At 44.0% G+C, this 17,118-nt stretch overlaps 1 protein-coding gene across 2 annotated transcripts in view; it reads left to right on the top strand.

The window, feature by feature from the left end:
* Window positions 1-17,118, top strand: part of GLIS3 (GLIS family zinc finger 3) — a 345,944-nt gene that overhangs the window by 287,584 nt on the left and 41,242 nt on the right. For both annotated transcript variants that reach the window (XM_019478202.2, XM_059724758.1), the window contains one exon: window positions 10,659-10,827. In XM_019478202.2, the coding sequence (XP_019333747.1) occupies window positions 10,659-10,827 (169 nt within the window). The remainder of the gene's footprint in view (window positions 1-10,658; window positions 10,828-17,118) is intronic.

Below are 17,118 nucleotides of genomic sequence, written 5' to 3' on the forward strand. Positions count from 1 at the left end.
TTTTTTCAGTTCATGGTGGGAGCTTGTGCTCAGATTCCAGCAACTCCTGCTGTCTCATGCTTTTCCCCTTTTTGTGTGGTTGGGAGGGAGAAAAAAAGAAGCAACACTTTTTCGTAGTTCATTTATTTTGCACCATTTTTTCATCTCTCCATCTTCTCACTGCCAGAAACATGCATGATGAATAGATCAGCAGAGTTCTGCATTTGTAGAATTTCGACCACTACTATAGAAGCTGGTTGTACAGCAATGACAATGAGGGAGGTGACAAAAGGAGTCAATGCTGAAGATGGTTTCTGAAAATTACCAGATGCTGCAGGCTTTTACTGACCAGCTACACATGACAGACTGATACTTCTGCCTGGGGGTGGGAGGAGTGGAAGAAGGGGGTAGACCAAGGACTGAGTTTGGATTCTGTTCCAAATCTGGGACAATCGGTAGTTGCTACAGAACCTTTAAATGTGGTGCCCACATTCCTTGAGGTTTGTTCCAAGCTCTCCCTGGAGCTGCCTTGGCAGTGGTCACACTTTGCAAGCTTGCAATCCTGAACTATCAACTTTGGGCTGGAAAATCTGTAGTGGGAACAGTCATCAAGGTGCCAGGCCATTAAGTGGGTATTCCTACAGTGGATTTGTGCAGGAAATTTGTCCTGTCCCCATTCACCTTACCTCAGAGTATATACCAAAGGGCTACTTGTCCATGGGTAGGTTGGTGGATCACTAGGGACACTGCACTGTCATTAGCATTGGCTGGTTAGAGAAAGGGCATGTTAGGACCCTTTGAGTTGCTCAAATGTTGCATGTTGCCCTTTAGGTTGCTCAAATGTTGATTGGTATTAGTGCTAGCTCAAGTTTGGAATGATCACATGTTGAAAACAGCAGGGGCCTTGACTGAATGGTATGAATTCCCCCCTCCCCCCCATTCTAGTCCAGGCTCCTCACCACCCCTGGGGCTCTGCCCCTTGGAGTTCTTCCCTGCCCCCTCACCAACCTTCATGACTCACCCATGCCCCCCGTGTCCCCCGGCATACTTGTGGCCACCCATCCAGCCCAGAAAGCAGTGGTGGCCAGGCAAGCAGTAAGCCAGGATGGAAGGGGTACTGCAGCAGCTGCTGCCAAGTTGTCACACTTCTGGGCTGAGCCAGGCAGTGGGGTGCCCAGGGGGTGCCCCATTCTTCCTCTCTGCCTGTTCCCACAGACAACCCCAGCAGTGAAAGTAAGCTGGGGTGGGCAAGCAGAACAGGGGTAAGAAGGGATTTAGGGTGAAGGGGGGGGTCAGGGGATGGCAGGCCCAGTCTAGGGGGCCAGGGCCAATGGGCCAATCCAGGCTGGTGGGGGATGGGTGTGGGGGGTGTTTACACCAATGTGTAGCCTAGAGTGGCTGCACATTAGTGTAAAGGCCTTGTTATGCGTTATACTTTCAGCTGCTCAAACGTTCATTAATGTTACTGCTAGCTTGAGGTAGGAGCAGTCACACCTGAAGGCTACAACCCTTCTCTGACTGTCCCCCACCAGCACAGCTGTGACTTGCCACTAGAAGGCTGGTGATCAGACTACCCAGACATCTCGTGGGAAGAGAGCTTAGCTAAATCCGAGCGGTCGCAAAGCTTCCTCTCATGCGTGAATGACTTCTATCTGACATAAGAGGTCTACGGGCCAATGAGAGGTAAAGCGCTGCTTGACCTGGTACTGGCAACTGGAAACGACCTAACCAGTGACCTAATGATCGATGGGAAGCTGGGTGACAGCGACCATGAGCTGATCACCTTCACCATCCACCGTAAAGCTGGCAAGTCAGTCAGCAACACAGAAGTGCTTGACTTCAGGAAAGCTGACTTTGACAAGCTCAGGAGGCTTGTCGGTGAGGCCCTAAGGGACCATGACCCCGAGGGGAGTTCAGGAAGAGTGGTTGCTCCTCAAGGGAGCAATCCTCGATACACAAGCTAATGCTATTCCATCTAGGAGGAAAGGCAGCAGAAGGGCACAGCAGCCCCCTTGGCTCTCTAGGGAAATAGTGGACCTCCTGCAGCTAAAAAGAAAGGTGTACAAAGGATAGAGGATGGGATCCAGCTCCAAGGAGGAATATTCTGCACTGGTCCGGACCTGCAGGGAACGAACCAGGAAAGCCAAGGCTGCGACAGAACTCCAACTAGCTACAAATATCAAGGACAATAAAAAGTCCTTTTTTAGATATGTGGGGAGCTGGAGGAAAAGCAGGGGCAACGTTGGACCCCCGCTAAACCAGATGGGACAACTGACAACTGATGTCCAGGAAAAAGCCAACCTATTAAATAGGTGCTTTGTGTCAGTCTTTCATCAGTCCCATGGGATGCCCCTGCCCATTACGGGACAGGGAGGCCCGGGTGAGGGAGATTCCCTGCCCTCCATCAATGCTGACCTCGTGAAGGAACACCTTGAGAGGCTGGACACCTTCAAATCAGCTGGCCCTGACAATCTACACCCCAGGGTACTCAAGGAGCTGGCTAGCATCATAGCCCAGCCCCTGACACGGATATTCAAGAACTCCTGGCGCTCTGGTGAAGTGCCTGAGGATTGGAAGAAGGCCAATGTGGTGTCTATCTTCAAGAAAGGGAGGAAAGTGGATCCGGCAAACTACAGGCCCATCAGCTTGACCTCTATCCTGAGGAAGGTCTTAGAAAAGATTATTAAGGAGGCCATCCTTAATGGACTGGCCGACGGCAACATCTTGAGGGATAGCCAGCATGGGTTTGTTGCAGGTAGGTCTGGCTTGACCAATCTTATTTCCTTTTATGACCAGGTGACCTATCACCTGGACAAGGGAGATGAGATTGATGTCATATATCTTGACTTCAAAAAAGCCTTCAATCTGGTATCCCATGATCACCTCTTGGCAAAACTGGCTAACCACAGCCTTGGATCCACCACGATCTACTAGCTGGGGAATCAGTTCCGTGGTCGGACCTAGAGGGTAGTGGTTTTTGGAAGTCAATCGCGATGGTGCCCTGTGACCAGTGGGGTCCCCCAAAGCTCTGGTCCTTGAACCTGTATTGTTCAACATCTTCATTAATTATATGGACACTGGAGTCAGAAGCGGACTGGCCAAGTTCGCCAATGATACCAAACTCTGGGGTAAAGCATCCACACCTGAGGACGGGAGGGCGATCCAGGCTGACCTTGACAGACTCAGGAAATGGGCGGACGAGAACCTGATGGTGTTTAACACCAAAAAATGCAAGGTTCTCCACTTTGGGAGGAAAAACCTGCAGCATCCTTATAGGGTCGGCAGTGCTACGCTGGCTAGTGCTACCGATGAAAGGGACTTGGGGGTCATGATTGACCACAAGATGAATATGACCCTTCAGTGTGATGCTGCGGCTAGTAAAGCAAGCAAAATGCTGGCTTGCATCCATAGATGCTTCTTAAGCAAATCCTGGGACGTCATTCTCCCATTGTACTCGGCCTTGGTGAGGCCACAGCTGGAGTACTGCATCCAGTTTTGGGCTTCACAATTCAAAAAGGTTGTGGAGAAGCTTGAGAGAGTCCAGAGAAGAGCCACGTTCATGATCAGAGGTCAGGGAAACAGACCTTACAACGACAGGCTGAGAGCTATGGGACTCTTTAGCTTGGAAAAGCGCAGGCTCAGGGGCAATCTGATGTCCACCTATAAGTTTATCGGGGGTGTTCACCAGGATCTGGGGGAATTATTGTTCACCAGAGCGTCCCAAGGGATGACAAGGTTGAACAGTTATAAACTCCTGCAAGACCATTTCAGGCTGGACATAAGGAAGAATTTCTTCACTGTCCAAGCCGCCAAGGTCTGGAATAGCCTGCCATTGGAGGTGGTTCAAGCACCTACACTGAACGCCCTCAAGAGAAATTTGGAAGCTTATCTGGCTGGAATCCTATGACCCCAGGTGACTTCCTGCCCCTCTGGCAGGGGGCTGGACTCAATGATCTTCTGAGGTCCCTTCCAGCCCTAATGTCTATAAAATCTGTGAGCAGGGGCCTGAGTAGGAGCTACAGCTGTGAATTGCCACTACAGGGCTGGTGAGCCAGGACAGGCTTCTATCACTGCTCTAGGTGGAGGTGTGTGAGAGAGGGGTTGTGGAGGCTGGTACACAAAGCTGAGAGGAGGAGAGTTAATGGGATGGGGGCAGGTAATGAAATAGGAGGTGGAAAGGAAATATGGGAGAGGGTGAAATGAAAGGAGACAACCACAGAAGGATAAAATAAAAAGGAGTAAACATTTAAAAATAAATGAAGAGGAAGTAAATTAAAGAAGGTCTTATGTTTTAATAAATTGGGATTTGGGATTGGGATGTAGAGGTTACTGGTCATGCTTCCTAAGATGGCTTGGAGGTGGGAGCAGTGAGAGAAGGCACTTTTGGGGTAGCTACTGCCCCTGCCCCAGGAAGGAACCCTAGCTCATGGGGACCTGATTCAGCCTCTTACCTTGTTCCCCCACCCTGCTAAACCACACTTATGGAACTGTCCATGGCCTGTGACCTGGCTAACTGGCAAGTGCTCTTCAAGCTGTTTCCACAAGGTTGCACCCCTGGGAGTGAGAGGTCACCCCAGGGGCTGGAGGGGGAAGTTGCTTGGTGCCAGAACCACCCTCTGAACAGTAGAGTTCAAGGGCAGAAAGTTTGTTCACAAAGAACCAGGAAGGTAAGGAGTCGGGACACTGCATCCTGGGATGCTGAAGGACTGCAATGTGGGTAGCTTGTCTGTGGCCATGCGTTAATGGAACATTGGTCAAAGATAAACCTGCCCTGGAGTGGCCTAACTTTAAGCTGCTTAAAGTATGCTTAAGACCAGTTTCATGTGTTGATGTGTGGACACTCCAGGGATTGAGAGCTCCAGAAGCCACCTAAAATTAACATATAACAAGGTTCTTACCTGTATCTTTAGGGATACGGAGTTTATTAAAAGGCTGGAAGGACAGACTTTTTTCCAGACTGGTATATTCACATTGGTGGGGTGGCAATGTGATTTGCAAGGATCCAACCCATTTTTTCTTTCTCTGGTTCATGAAGCCATATACTGGATACCTGTAGTACTGGATACTGTAGCAGCATGGAAAGATTTAACTGTCAGCTGTATGGTACAAGATGTCTGTGGAATGTGTATCTGATAGACTGAAAAGACACCACTGATGCTCCATGACTAAGCTGAGCTAAGTGAGCCTGGGCTCCTATAGACATTTGGGGAGACTGCTCTGAAATCCAGTGCATCAGAGCAGACTCAATTAATTGAGTCTGTTGGAACACGGAAATTGATGCACTCTGGCAGCCTTCCGCATCATATGTATCAGCGTCTTTGAGTGTCCCTGCGCTGAGAAAATGGTGGTGGGGTGTTTTGAAATAAAACATGCTCGATGAGCTCTAGTTCAAAGCACCCTGCTGCCATTTTTTCAGCATGGGGACATGCGGGGAAGCTGATGTACATGACGTGCAGGCACTTTTAATTAGCACAGATCTCTAATTAAAGCACCCAGTGCAGTGCCTCAGAACACACATAAAAATGCCCCCAGAGACAAATATTCTTATTGTAATTGCTAAGTGTTGGGTTTTACATAAATAAGCCAGCAACAAGCCATCTCTATGTCCTTCGATCCATGAAATTTAGCATCGTATATAAGTGATTTGCTTTGGAGTCAGGTTCTCAAACTGCAGCACTGCAATTTTTTTTTTGATTACATGTTAAGTTTTGCTTCTATTCATAAAGAACATGCAGTTTAAATGTTCAGTTGCTGGTTTATTTGCAAGCATTGTTTTAACTTTTATATATATCATTTGAATAATCATTTACAGTAAAATCTGTGTTAACTGGCATTCTACTGTCCAGAACACTATTAATCAGAATCTCCGGCCAATTGACTGGACATGGGGGGGGGGGGCTGTCTCGCACATGGCGGCTACCATTGCCACCCAGTATCTTGTACTGCTGCTGATGCTTTGTGTGCAGCGGCCTCTCCCACCCCCGCCCTGCTTTGCCAGGGGTTTTCAGAAAGGTTGAAAACCACTGCCTCAGATAACCAGAATTTTTAGGTAACTGGCACCCCCCATTCACCACTCATGCCAGATAACAGAGCTTTTACTGTGTATGTTTTGGTGGTTTTACTTTTCTGTTTACAATGCATAGATTTAAGTTGCTAGAAATTTTTATCTGCCTGTTCTACAAACAGCCTATGTTTAGGAGTGTTTTGGGATTTCTCTTATTTTTACGTATGGCTTTCACTGCATGTTAATATTGGCCTTCAAAGGCCAATTGCATTTTTGCTGCTTGCCCTTCCACTTTGTGGGGGTGGGGGGAGAGGACTGAGGAGTTTGGGGGCCTGTGAGCAACAGCAAAAAAGTAATAGGTAGACAGAAACAACCTGCATGAGCTTCCTGTCCCTTCCCTCCTGGGTTCTGCCTTTGGGCTTGTCTTGCTCATCTGTATCTTGGCCCTAAATCCCCGAAGCCTCCAAGTCTTCGTCCTTGGTGAATTCATTGTTGGACTACATTAAGGAGGTTGGAATCCTTCCTTTGGGTATCAGAAAGCACCATTATCACTTGTGGAGTAGTGAGACGTCTCCATCCACTACAGAAGCTTCACACAGCAATGGAAGATATGGGATTCTATCAGATTTTATTTTGGCCTCCTTTACCTTTTGGTATACATGCCATAGTTTGTCTTGCCTAGTATTGCAGCACATCTCTGTCTAACCCAGGTTTCTTTATTCATGAAGCAGTTTCACATTTGGGCTTGCATTGCCCCTTTTCCCCAAAGGGCTAAGGAAGTCAAGGACTGCTTTCATAAGTCAGGTTATAGCATGAGGCTAATGTGAATTGGAGCTTTATCTGTCACCCTAGTTGTGTACTAAGCCCATGTGTTGTGTACACTGCATTCCTGCTGAGGAACCAAGTATATTCTGAATTGATGAGGCATTCTTTGTATCTGTCTTCACTGTGGAAGATATTAGACAGATTTCCTCACCAGATCCACTCCTCTCTAGGGACAAATCAGTGGAGCTGTCCCAAATTGAGGTTTCACTAGATGAGGTCACAGAAGGAATTAATAAACTAAGGAGTAGCAAATCACCAGAATCTGATGGCATTCACCCTAGGGTCCTGAAGGAGTTCATTTCGTAAATTGCTGAACTCCTAAATGCAATATGCAACCTATCATTAAAAACGGCCTTGGTGCCAGAGGAATGGAGAGTTGCCAATGTGACTCCCATATTTAAAAAAAAGGCTCTAGAGGGGACCCAGGAAACTACAGGCTGGTGAGTCTAACTTCTGTTCATGGAAAACAGGTAGAAACAACAATAATAAAAAAAATTGTTCAGCACATGGATAAACATGATTTGCTGGGAGGAATCAACATGGTTTTGTCAAAGAGAAATCATGCCTCACCAGCCTACTGGAGTTCTGTGGGGTTGTCAATAAGTAGGTGGATCAGGGTGATCCTACTGATATACCATGTCCAGATGTCCAGATATGCTAATTCTGGAAAAGTCTTTGACAAGGACCTTAATCAGAGGATTTAATGAAGTTAGGTAGTTGTGGCATTGCACAGAAGGTCCATTTATGGTTTAGAAGTTAGTGTAAAGATAAAAAACAAAGAGTGAATATAAATGGTCAGTTTTGGGGATGAAAAGAAGTAAACAGCAGGGTCCACCAGGGATCTGTATTGGTATTGGTACTGTTTTATATATTCATAAATGATCTGGAAGAAGGGGTAAGTAATGAGGTGACCAAATTTGAAGATGGCATAAAAGTATTCGAAGTGGTAAAGGCCAAGGAGGATTGTGAAGAACTACAGACAGATCTGGCACCATTGAGCAAATAGGCAACTAAATGTCAGATGTAATTCAGTGTAGGTATGTGTAAAGTGATGCACCTAAGCAAAAATAGCCCACACTATACCTACATTATGATGGGCTCTACATTAGCGGTTGCCACACATGAAAGAGATCTAACAGTCATAGTGGACAATTTGCTAAAAACATTAGCTCAGTAGCTATCAAAAAGGCAGTCAACATGTTAGGGATTAAGAGAATTGTAAACAAAATGGAAAATATCATTATGCTCCTTTATAAATCTGTGGTGCATCTACACCTTGGACACTGGGTCCAGTTTTGGTCTCCACATCTCAAAAATGATATAGGAGAACTAGAAAAGATACAGAGAAGGGCAACAAGGCTGATTAGTGGTATGGAAGAGCTTCCATTTGAGAAGCAACAAAGAAGCTGGGCCTATTTGGTTTAGAAAAGAGACACTTAAGGGGGGGAGATGAAAAAAGGTTTACAAAATACTAAATGGTGAAGAGAAAGTAAATTGAGATTTATTATTTACTGTCTCTCACAATACAAGAACTAGGGGTCACAAAATGAAACTGGTGGGTAGTAAGGTTAATACTAACAAAAGGAATTTCTTTTTCACACAGTGGTCATATCTACATGTTCATTAATGCGCTTTAGGTAATGAGCATTAAATCCAGTACCTCCATTTTGAGGTACTAGAAAAATAGGCATTAGTCTATTTTAATGCGCATTAACTAAGGACTTAAAGAGCACTTTTTGTGATGCTTTAATGCATGTTAAAATAAGTTAATGCACATTAAAGTGCACTGGTAGATGGGCCAAGTGTGTAATTAAAGTGTGGAACTCATAGTTTCATAGAAGTAGGGTTGGAGGGCACCTAAGTAGATCATCTAGTCCGAGCTCCTGCCCCGGACAGGAATGAATACAGGGCTTTTATGACCCTTACTAAGTTTAAGCTCAAATGACCCCAGCTAGGTAGTTATCAAGCCTCCTTTTAAAGACCCCTAAGGTAGGACCCAGCCAGATGTAGTGGAAGCTGATAGTTTAGCCAGATTCAAAAAGGGATTGGACACATTCTTGGAGGAAAAGGGCATCAATAACTGTTGAGCATGAAAGTTAAAGATAAAGCCTCTGAATGAGAAGTTCTTAGACCTTAAATCCTGGAGGCTGCAAATGGAAAAACCCTGATCATACCCTGTTCACTCTCTCTTTTGGCATCCCATGCTTGCCATTTGTGACACAGGAGACTAGGCAAGATGGACTTGTTGTATGACCCAGTAAATGGAAGTTTTTATGTTCTTATGAGCCGACTAATGCCACTCTGAACTATCTACTTTGCCTAACTATCATGTTTGGGCATGCATGGAGTAGAAGTATTTGGGTAGGGCTTGCCTGTACTCAGAGGGGTGCTACAGAGATAGCCTAAGGCTATCTCTGTAGTATGTTGACAAAGATGGCCTAGCAAAAAAGACATTTCCCAACATCCTGAGGACTTTAAAATGGGGCCTTTGGGTAGAGGATCTGCAATTACTGAAACCCTCTTAGGGAATAGATGTCAAAACTATGAGCAGAGTGGTCACTTCCATGGGGACAGAAGCACTGTATGATTGCTCTGGAGGATTGTTTATATTGGTGCAGATAATGTAGTATGGACTTAGCCACTTTTATCATTGGAAAATTTCTCTACTTGTACTAAGGCAGTTCAGGGAAGTGGTTTAAGTTGAGTGGCATAACTGAGAACTCTGGGCCTGACAAACAGTGAGTCCTGGGATATACTGTCATAAGGCAATTTTTACAGGTAACCATTTGTAATATAGATTAGGCCTAAACAAAACCACTGTATGCACCTTTATGAAAATCATTGAGACCATACAAGAACAGGGAGCTATCATGACAACCAGTCAGTGACAGATCATTTTCCTACTGCAGGCAGACTATCTTAACTCCTCCCCAGAGTCTATAAAATATTTAAGAGCACGTCTAGGCTGTCACTCAGAATCAGTGTACACCACTTGGCACAGATGTCAATAAAAATCATTGAGTAATGGGGTCCAAAGCACTGAGATTTGTCAGGAGACATGGTAATTATTGTGTCAACCTCCATGTTTGCTGCTGTTTTGCTTTACAAAAAGCAAAAATCATCTATGTCTTTTGAGACAAGGGGTGAGACAGTGATGATTATCTGATTCAGTACTTAAGTCCTTAGCCCTGGTTACTCAGTTTAGGGGACTTTGAAAATGAGGCAGTAATTTTTTAGGCCAACAGATTAAAACAGAGAGAGGGACTTCCATAATGATTTTATGTTCAACCTAGCACTTTGTCCCATCTCACCTACATGCTTTTCACATGGCAAGGGTAATTATTAAAGCACACTGAAATGTAAAAGATTTTAATTTTTTTTTACAAAAAGAATTGAAAATATTTCAAGGTTTGAGAGTTGGGTTCTCTAGAAGTATTTCTAGAAGTATTTATTTTTTTTAAATAACTCTAGAAGTAGCTCTAGAAGTATTTTTTTTTAATAACAACACTCAAACATTTTTTAAAATATGATTTTTCATGAGTTTGTTATCCACCTCTAAAAACACTGTTTTATATTTTTCTCCGATACTAAACAATCGCTGTTTCTAGAACTGCAAAATGCCCAAGGTAAATTTCCTAATCTGGGTTTATAGTTTTGTTATTCTTGATTTTAGAAAATCACTTATGAACCAGTAAAGATTTTGTGTTGTTTTTGTGCAGAAAACAAGATTCAAAATCTGAGAATGAGCATTAAGTCAGTAGTAGAATGAGTGACCTGTTACCTGGTTGTATTGATCAAAACCAGGCTGTGCCTATCATGATACTGGATATTGCTCTCCTTCTGATTTCAGTGACAATGTTCTCCAGCACGCACTCAAGTCGGAGTGGAACAGCGGCTGGGGATGTGCCTCTGACACATCCTGTCAGTCATCCCTCTCCTGGGCATAATGTACAGGGTAGTCCCCACAACCCACCATCTCAGTTACCTCCTCTCTCAGCTGTGGACTCAGGCACTGAGAGGTAAGCCCATCTTTATTTTATTTTTCATTTTAAAAATGAATAGCAATTGATTTGAAAGCTGCTCAGTTAAGTAATGATCTCATTGTTACACTTGGGATTTTAGTATGTTCTTGATGGCACAAAACAATGATGATGATCTGACATACAAGCCATGTGCCTAGAGGCCTCAGGCAGGTCAGAGGTTCCATCATACTAGACACTATAAAAATGTAACACAAGGATGCATCTTTATCTGTAGTTGATTAACTCCATGGCTAAGTATAGACAGTTAACAAGCCTGAGGCTGAATTGATTCAGTTTTTACAGGTTAGTCTAAACTGCAAAGATTAAATTGAGAAACAACTGGATACACATTTACCTTTGATTCTTGAAATGCAGCCACATACCTTCAGTGGTTCAGGCCAGAAGCTGAGGCGAGGGGGAAGGGGGAGGAGGAGGGCACTAGAGCACTCTGGCACTTCCTTGTCCTGCTGCCCCTGAGATTTCTGAGATTTGCAGTCAGTATCACAGAAGCAGGACTCTGCAGGGTTGCTAATCAATTCCTCTTCCTGCTTCCAGGTGCCTCTGAGATTTGTAGTTCACAGTCTCAGCCAGCATTGCATTTCAGTAAGTTTAGCAGGGCAGCTCTGTACTTGGGGGTAGGGGTAACCCCTCTCCCTGGCCCCAGACCCCAGCCAGGGCTTGCCTGGGGGCGGGCAGTCCCTGCCTCCCCTCTTCCCTCCCAACCCTTCTCTGCTGGAACAGACAGCATATCCCAGCCCAGGGCTGCAAAGGATGCTGCGATGCTGGGGGACTGTGATTTAATTTGAACCAGGAAAGGGTCTTGGACAGAAGTTTCATAAACTGGTTTGACCCAAATCAGTTAAGTCTGATACTACATTCAACCAGGTTTATCTCAAACTGGTTTCAGCCATTTTGAAACTGGTTTATGTGCACTGAACTTCTGTTCTGTTACAAGTTTAAACCAGTTTCTGATGACTTAAACCAGTTTATGCATACTCTGGAGTAAGAATTATTTCAGGATAATTTATCAGGACCAGCTCCATTCAGAGATGATCCCTAAGTAGCCTATTCCAGGGCTATACAACTTTGGTGCAAGTGGGGCTGCACACGATGCTAGCATGCAACCCCCAGAGTGCGCAGCAAATGTGCCAGATACTACAGGGGCGGTCTCCTAGGATCCCCTTCTCCCCTGCCCCCAACACCAGGCAGCCTGCACTGATGGTGCGTGGCCTCTCAGGTCCTCTCCTCCAATGCAGCAGTGGGAGGGATAGCTACAGGGGTTCTTGGGCCACATGCTGGCCCCTCAGTTTGCGAGCCTCCAGTTAGAGAGCCCCTGGTTCTACCCCCACTTTCTATCTGTCTGATAACCATTGTGGATGCTCCTCAAACATTGTGTCAAGGCTATCAATATTCGTTCTTCACTTAGGGATCAGCCCAGGGACAGAAAAAAAAGTTCATATGGGGTGGAGCAAATGTGGGGAACATACACATGGTCCTAGCAATATGTTAATTGGAAATCACTTAATTGAACAAAGAGATCACCACACAGTCTGGCTTCTGCAGACCAAGATCACTGCAAGCACGAGGGACTTCTTGCATTCCTCATTTCCCCACCAAGACTTCCTGTGTACCACATTCCCAGTCCCCTCTATTTCAGGGACTCCTTTCAACTCCTCCCAGGCTCCTTACTCCCTTTTGCAGTGTGTTGACTGTCTCAAATGAGGTTCTCAGCATCCTCGAACATAGTAAGGTCAGAGAATGGAGACCACATCTTGCCTCCCAGAAGCTGATCATCACTTTGCACGACTGCAACCCTGGATGTCTTTGGATGTTTTCATCTGGAAACATCTTACCATGTTTACAACCAATGAGAAATGAATGGACTAACCTATAATTCAGTAGTAAAAGATTGTGATCCATAATCAAGCATGTTAATTGTTGCTTAGGTACATGTATCTCCATCATTATTGCTGCTACAACTTTACATATTTTAATGACATAAGAGGAAGTCCTCTGAGAGGGATATGACTGTTGAAAATATATTGTATAATGTAAGTGATTTCTATTAGGCATAACAAATCAGAAGTCTTACCATATTTCATGATCAGAGACCCAATTGAACAGTTTTTTAGTAGAAACATATTTCTGATATCAATTTAGTAAAATTCACACATTACACTTTCGTTTTAACATGATTATTCTATTCTCACTGTATAGGTATGCATATTTTTAAATGTAGTTTTGATGACTTACATGTTTTTGAACACACTCAAATTTACATCAATACACAAAATATGTTGGGATATTTTGGTAATGTGTTGCCAAGTGTTTAATGTCCTTGAGGAACAGAGGTGTCAATAGTTTGGAGAGCACAAGTTGCCTGGTTATAAATCTGAAAAGAACATTCCTTGTGTTTCATTTGCTGATAAATGAGCATAATTTCCTCCTGAGGGAAACAGTTCTGACTTATTTTTATCATGGAAATGAAGGAACTGGATGGCTCAGGGGATTGCTAGTCAAGTAAGGTGTCTTTTATCTTTAGGGTGCAGAGTGTGCAGATTTGAATTCAGTGGGGACTGAAAATTGTTAGAATCTGTTGCAGGTCTTGCATGGCCATCATAGTGGACAGGTGTCATGTCACAAAAAACTATCATCATCATTGCTGCTGTTTGTTGGCAGAAGGGCTATGGACTGAATGGTGTAGTGGTAGAGTCTACATACCTGCCTGTAGAAATGGTTGCTCTGGTTTGGAGTTTAGGAATAACTAGGAAATGGTATTTTGGAAGTACCCACAGTCTTTGCTACACTCCTTTTGTGAATTTGTGCCCAGAAGGGTCAGTCCAGTAATATGGCAGTAGGGTAGGCTGAGTAAGGAGACTGCCTAGAGACTTGAGGAGCTGAGATGCTGAACTAGTAAAACAGACTGTAAGCACCTTCCTTGCTGACAGATCAGGTAGAGGAAGGACGTTCTAAGCTGAAACAATGCTGTAATTACTGAGCCCCTGGGGTCTGGGCCATTTAGACTGCAGAATAAGGTGAATAATCCATCATGGAGAGTAATCATTGATGCTTTGTACATGAGGATACAGGAGGATTTTTCAATGCAAGTCATAGATATGTGTGTTTAATGGGAGAATGCAATGTATTCCACAGAGATACGGTTAGTTATCATTTTGGTGGAATTTAGGAGTCCTTGCTGTGGGGTACTTACCACAAAATTGTTTCCCTTATGCTATGTAATACACGAGGTATAACAGCATGATGCAGTTAATATTACCTTGCAAGCCTAACCCATTGGCTTTCCTGCATTTTGTGTAAGTAGCTTTTCAACCTTACTGATGTGTTCCTGCAGTTCTCACTTTTAATATTCTTTATTTAAAAAGAAAGATTTAAAGAGAAAAATCAACCTGTGCTTCTGGCACCTGCTTCCTCACTTGTCATCAGAAACCTCCCCTCCTTCTGAACAGGACAGGTCTGTCACTTGGTCCCCAGCTGTATGAATCCTGACCTTCTTCATTATCTCCCAAAGGGAGATATCCCATTGTAAGTAATGGTATGTGATTCAGTGTAGAATTTGCTCATAGACAAGTGTGAATATTTTGACATTAGGCTGCTTGTGTCTTCCTACCATCTTATCTCCACTGAGCTGGAGATGCTCTCTCTGTGTAAGAACAGTGTAATTCCCATCTTCCAGTTTGTTTTTGCCAAAGGTATGTAGTTGGAGCCTCTTCCATGCTCTGTGTGTCTGGAATGGGTTACTAAGCAAGACATGGTGACCTATTTTTACCTCTTTCCTTCACTCAACAAGACTCAGACTTGTGCAGGTGCTATGGAGACTCCCATTCCCTCTTCTCCCCTGGGCATTACGGAGGGGGAATTGAAAAGACTTATCCCTTCCCCAGGGGCATGGGAGAGAGGTAGTGGAGACATGGATGGAGCCCCATGCAACTAAGGCTAGTAATTGTGGGAAGCAGAACTGAAAAATAGCACATATATCTAGTGCAAGTTTAGTTCTGTGACATGACACAAATCACTACGATCAGGTAGAATGCAGTTTCTGCAACCCCAATACTCTGTAAATTAGGTGAAGATGGAGATTTTCAGATAAAATGGAACCTCAAATTAATCTGTAGCACAAAATTAGTGATGGTCATCTAACATGAAAAGCTTGTGACTGCTTAATTAGAAAAAAAAGTGATAAAACTATATAAAATATAATCTTTCTTAGAGAAGAGATAAACTAAGACTTAAAACAGACATCAGGTTTGTCTTGGGTCTTTCTGTCCCAGGCTTTGACTCCCATCAAAACAGGTGTGGGACAGTCATTTACACTCCCAAGGAAAGCTTGGAAGGCATAGCTTGGAAGGCAGTTAATCAAACTAGCCCCTATTGTCCTGGGGAAACATGTTATCTTGGTACTTCACAGGTACTTCAAATGGGAAAATGATCTTGTATTGTAAGAACATAAGTGCTATACTGGGTCAGATTAGTGGTCCACCTAGCCCACTATCCTGTCTCCAACAGTGGCACAAGTGGATGCTAGAGGGAGAGCATTGAACAGAATAGCTCTATAGTAATCTAGCCCCCATTCTTTACCCTCTCTGGCATCCACCATTATTGGTTTAGAGATGCCAGAAGAAACATTTCCAACTATTCTGTTCAACAGCTATTAAGAGATCTACCTTCCCTGAATTTGTCTAGTCCCTTTTTGCACCTGGCTAAGCTATCTGCCCCTACTGCCTCCTGTGGCAATGAGTTCCATAAATTAACTATATGCTCCATAAATAATACTTTCTCTTATCAGTTTTAAACCTGTGTCCTACTAATTTCAGTGGGTGCTCCCTAGTTCTAGTATTCTCGAACTTAGTGAACAACAGTTGCCAGTTCACCTGGTCCAAACCCTTCATGATTCTGTAGACCTGTTTCTTCTCCCCTCTCAGCTTTCTCCTTTCCAAACTGAAGAGTTCTAGCCTTTTTAGTCTCTCCTGGCATGGAAACTGTTCCATGTCCATGATCATTTTGGTAGCCCTTCTCTGTACCTTTTCTAATTCTACTGTATCCTTTTGGAGATGTAAGGACCAGAGGTGCAGCACACACTAATCCAGATGTGGGCGCACCGAGCATTTGTAGCATGGCATGATGATGTTCTCCATTTTGTTTTCATTTCCTTTCTTAAGGATGTCCAGTATTTTATTGGCTTTTTTGGTCACTGGTGCACACTGAGCTGATGTTTTTAGTGAACTGTCTACAGTGACTCTGAGGTCTCTTTCCTGAGTTGTAACAGCTGGTTCAGAACTCAGCACTGTGAACCTATAGTTGAGGTTATTTTCCCCCAGGTGCATTACCTTGCACTTATTGACACTGAAGTTCATCTGCCATTTTTTGTTTACTCACTTAGCTTGGTGAAATCTTTCTGCAGCTCTTCTCCATCAGCTTGGACTTGACTACTGAGAATAATTTGGTATCATCTGCAAACTTGGAGATTTCACTGTGCACCCCCATTTCCAGGTCATTGATGAAAATGCTGAACAAAATTGGGCCCAGCAGAGATCCTGTCAGGACCCCACTTTTGACCTCCCTCCATCCTGAAAAGTGGCCATTTTGCCTTACCCTTTGCTTCCTATCTTTCAACCAGCTCTCAGTCCACAAAAGAACCTTCCCTCCAAAATCAATGGCAGTACAGGTTTTTTAAAAGCCTTTGGTGAAGGACCTTTTTGAAAGTCCAAATATAGTATATCAACCAGATCTCCCCTGTCTGTATGCTTGTCAACACCCTCAAAAAACTCCAGCAGATTGGTGAGGCAGGATTTCCCTTTATAAAACCATGCTGACTCTTCCAGAGCATATCATATTTATCCATGTGACTACTGATTTTATTCTTTGTTATCAATTCTACCAACTTGTCAGGGATGGAAGTGAGACTCACTGGTTTGTAGTTCCCAGGATTGCCTCTGGAGCCCTTTTTGAAGATGGGTGTTATGTTGGCAACCCGCTAGTCCTCTGGCAAAGCGGCTGTTTGTAAGGATAGGTTACATACTATTGCCAACAGATCTACAGTTTCACCTTTGAGTTCCTTCAGAACTCCTGGGTGAATGCCATCCGGTCCTGGTGATGTCTGTAGTATCCCAGAGTAAAGGCTTTGTCCCAGGAGAAATCTGACATCTGCGTTTAGCCCAAACCTTCTGTTCATTTGTTCTTGTGCTACAAGAACAAGTGGAAATATACCAAAATTGGAAAACCTCACATACAACTGATTAAAATAAATCCTTTTTTTATCTAACGTATAAT

Source organism: Alligator mississippiensis, chromosome 3 (genome assembly GCF_030867095.1).
Source record: "Alligator mississippiensis isolate rAllMis1 chromosome 3, rAllMis1, whole genome shotgun sequence".
In the NCBI taxonomy this organism is placed as follows: domain Eukaryota; kingdom Metazoa; phylum Chordata; order Crocodylia; family Alligatoridae; genus Alligator; species Alligator mississippiensis.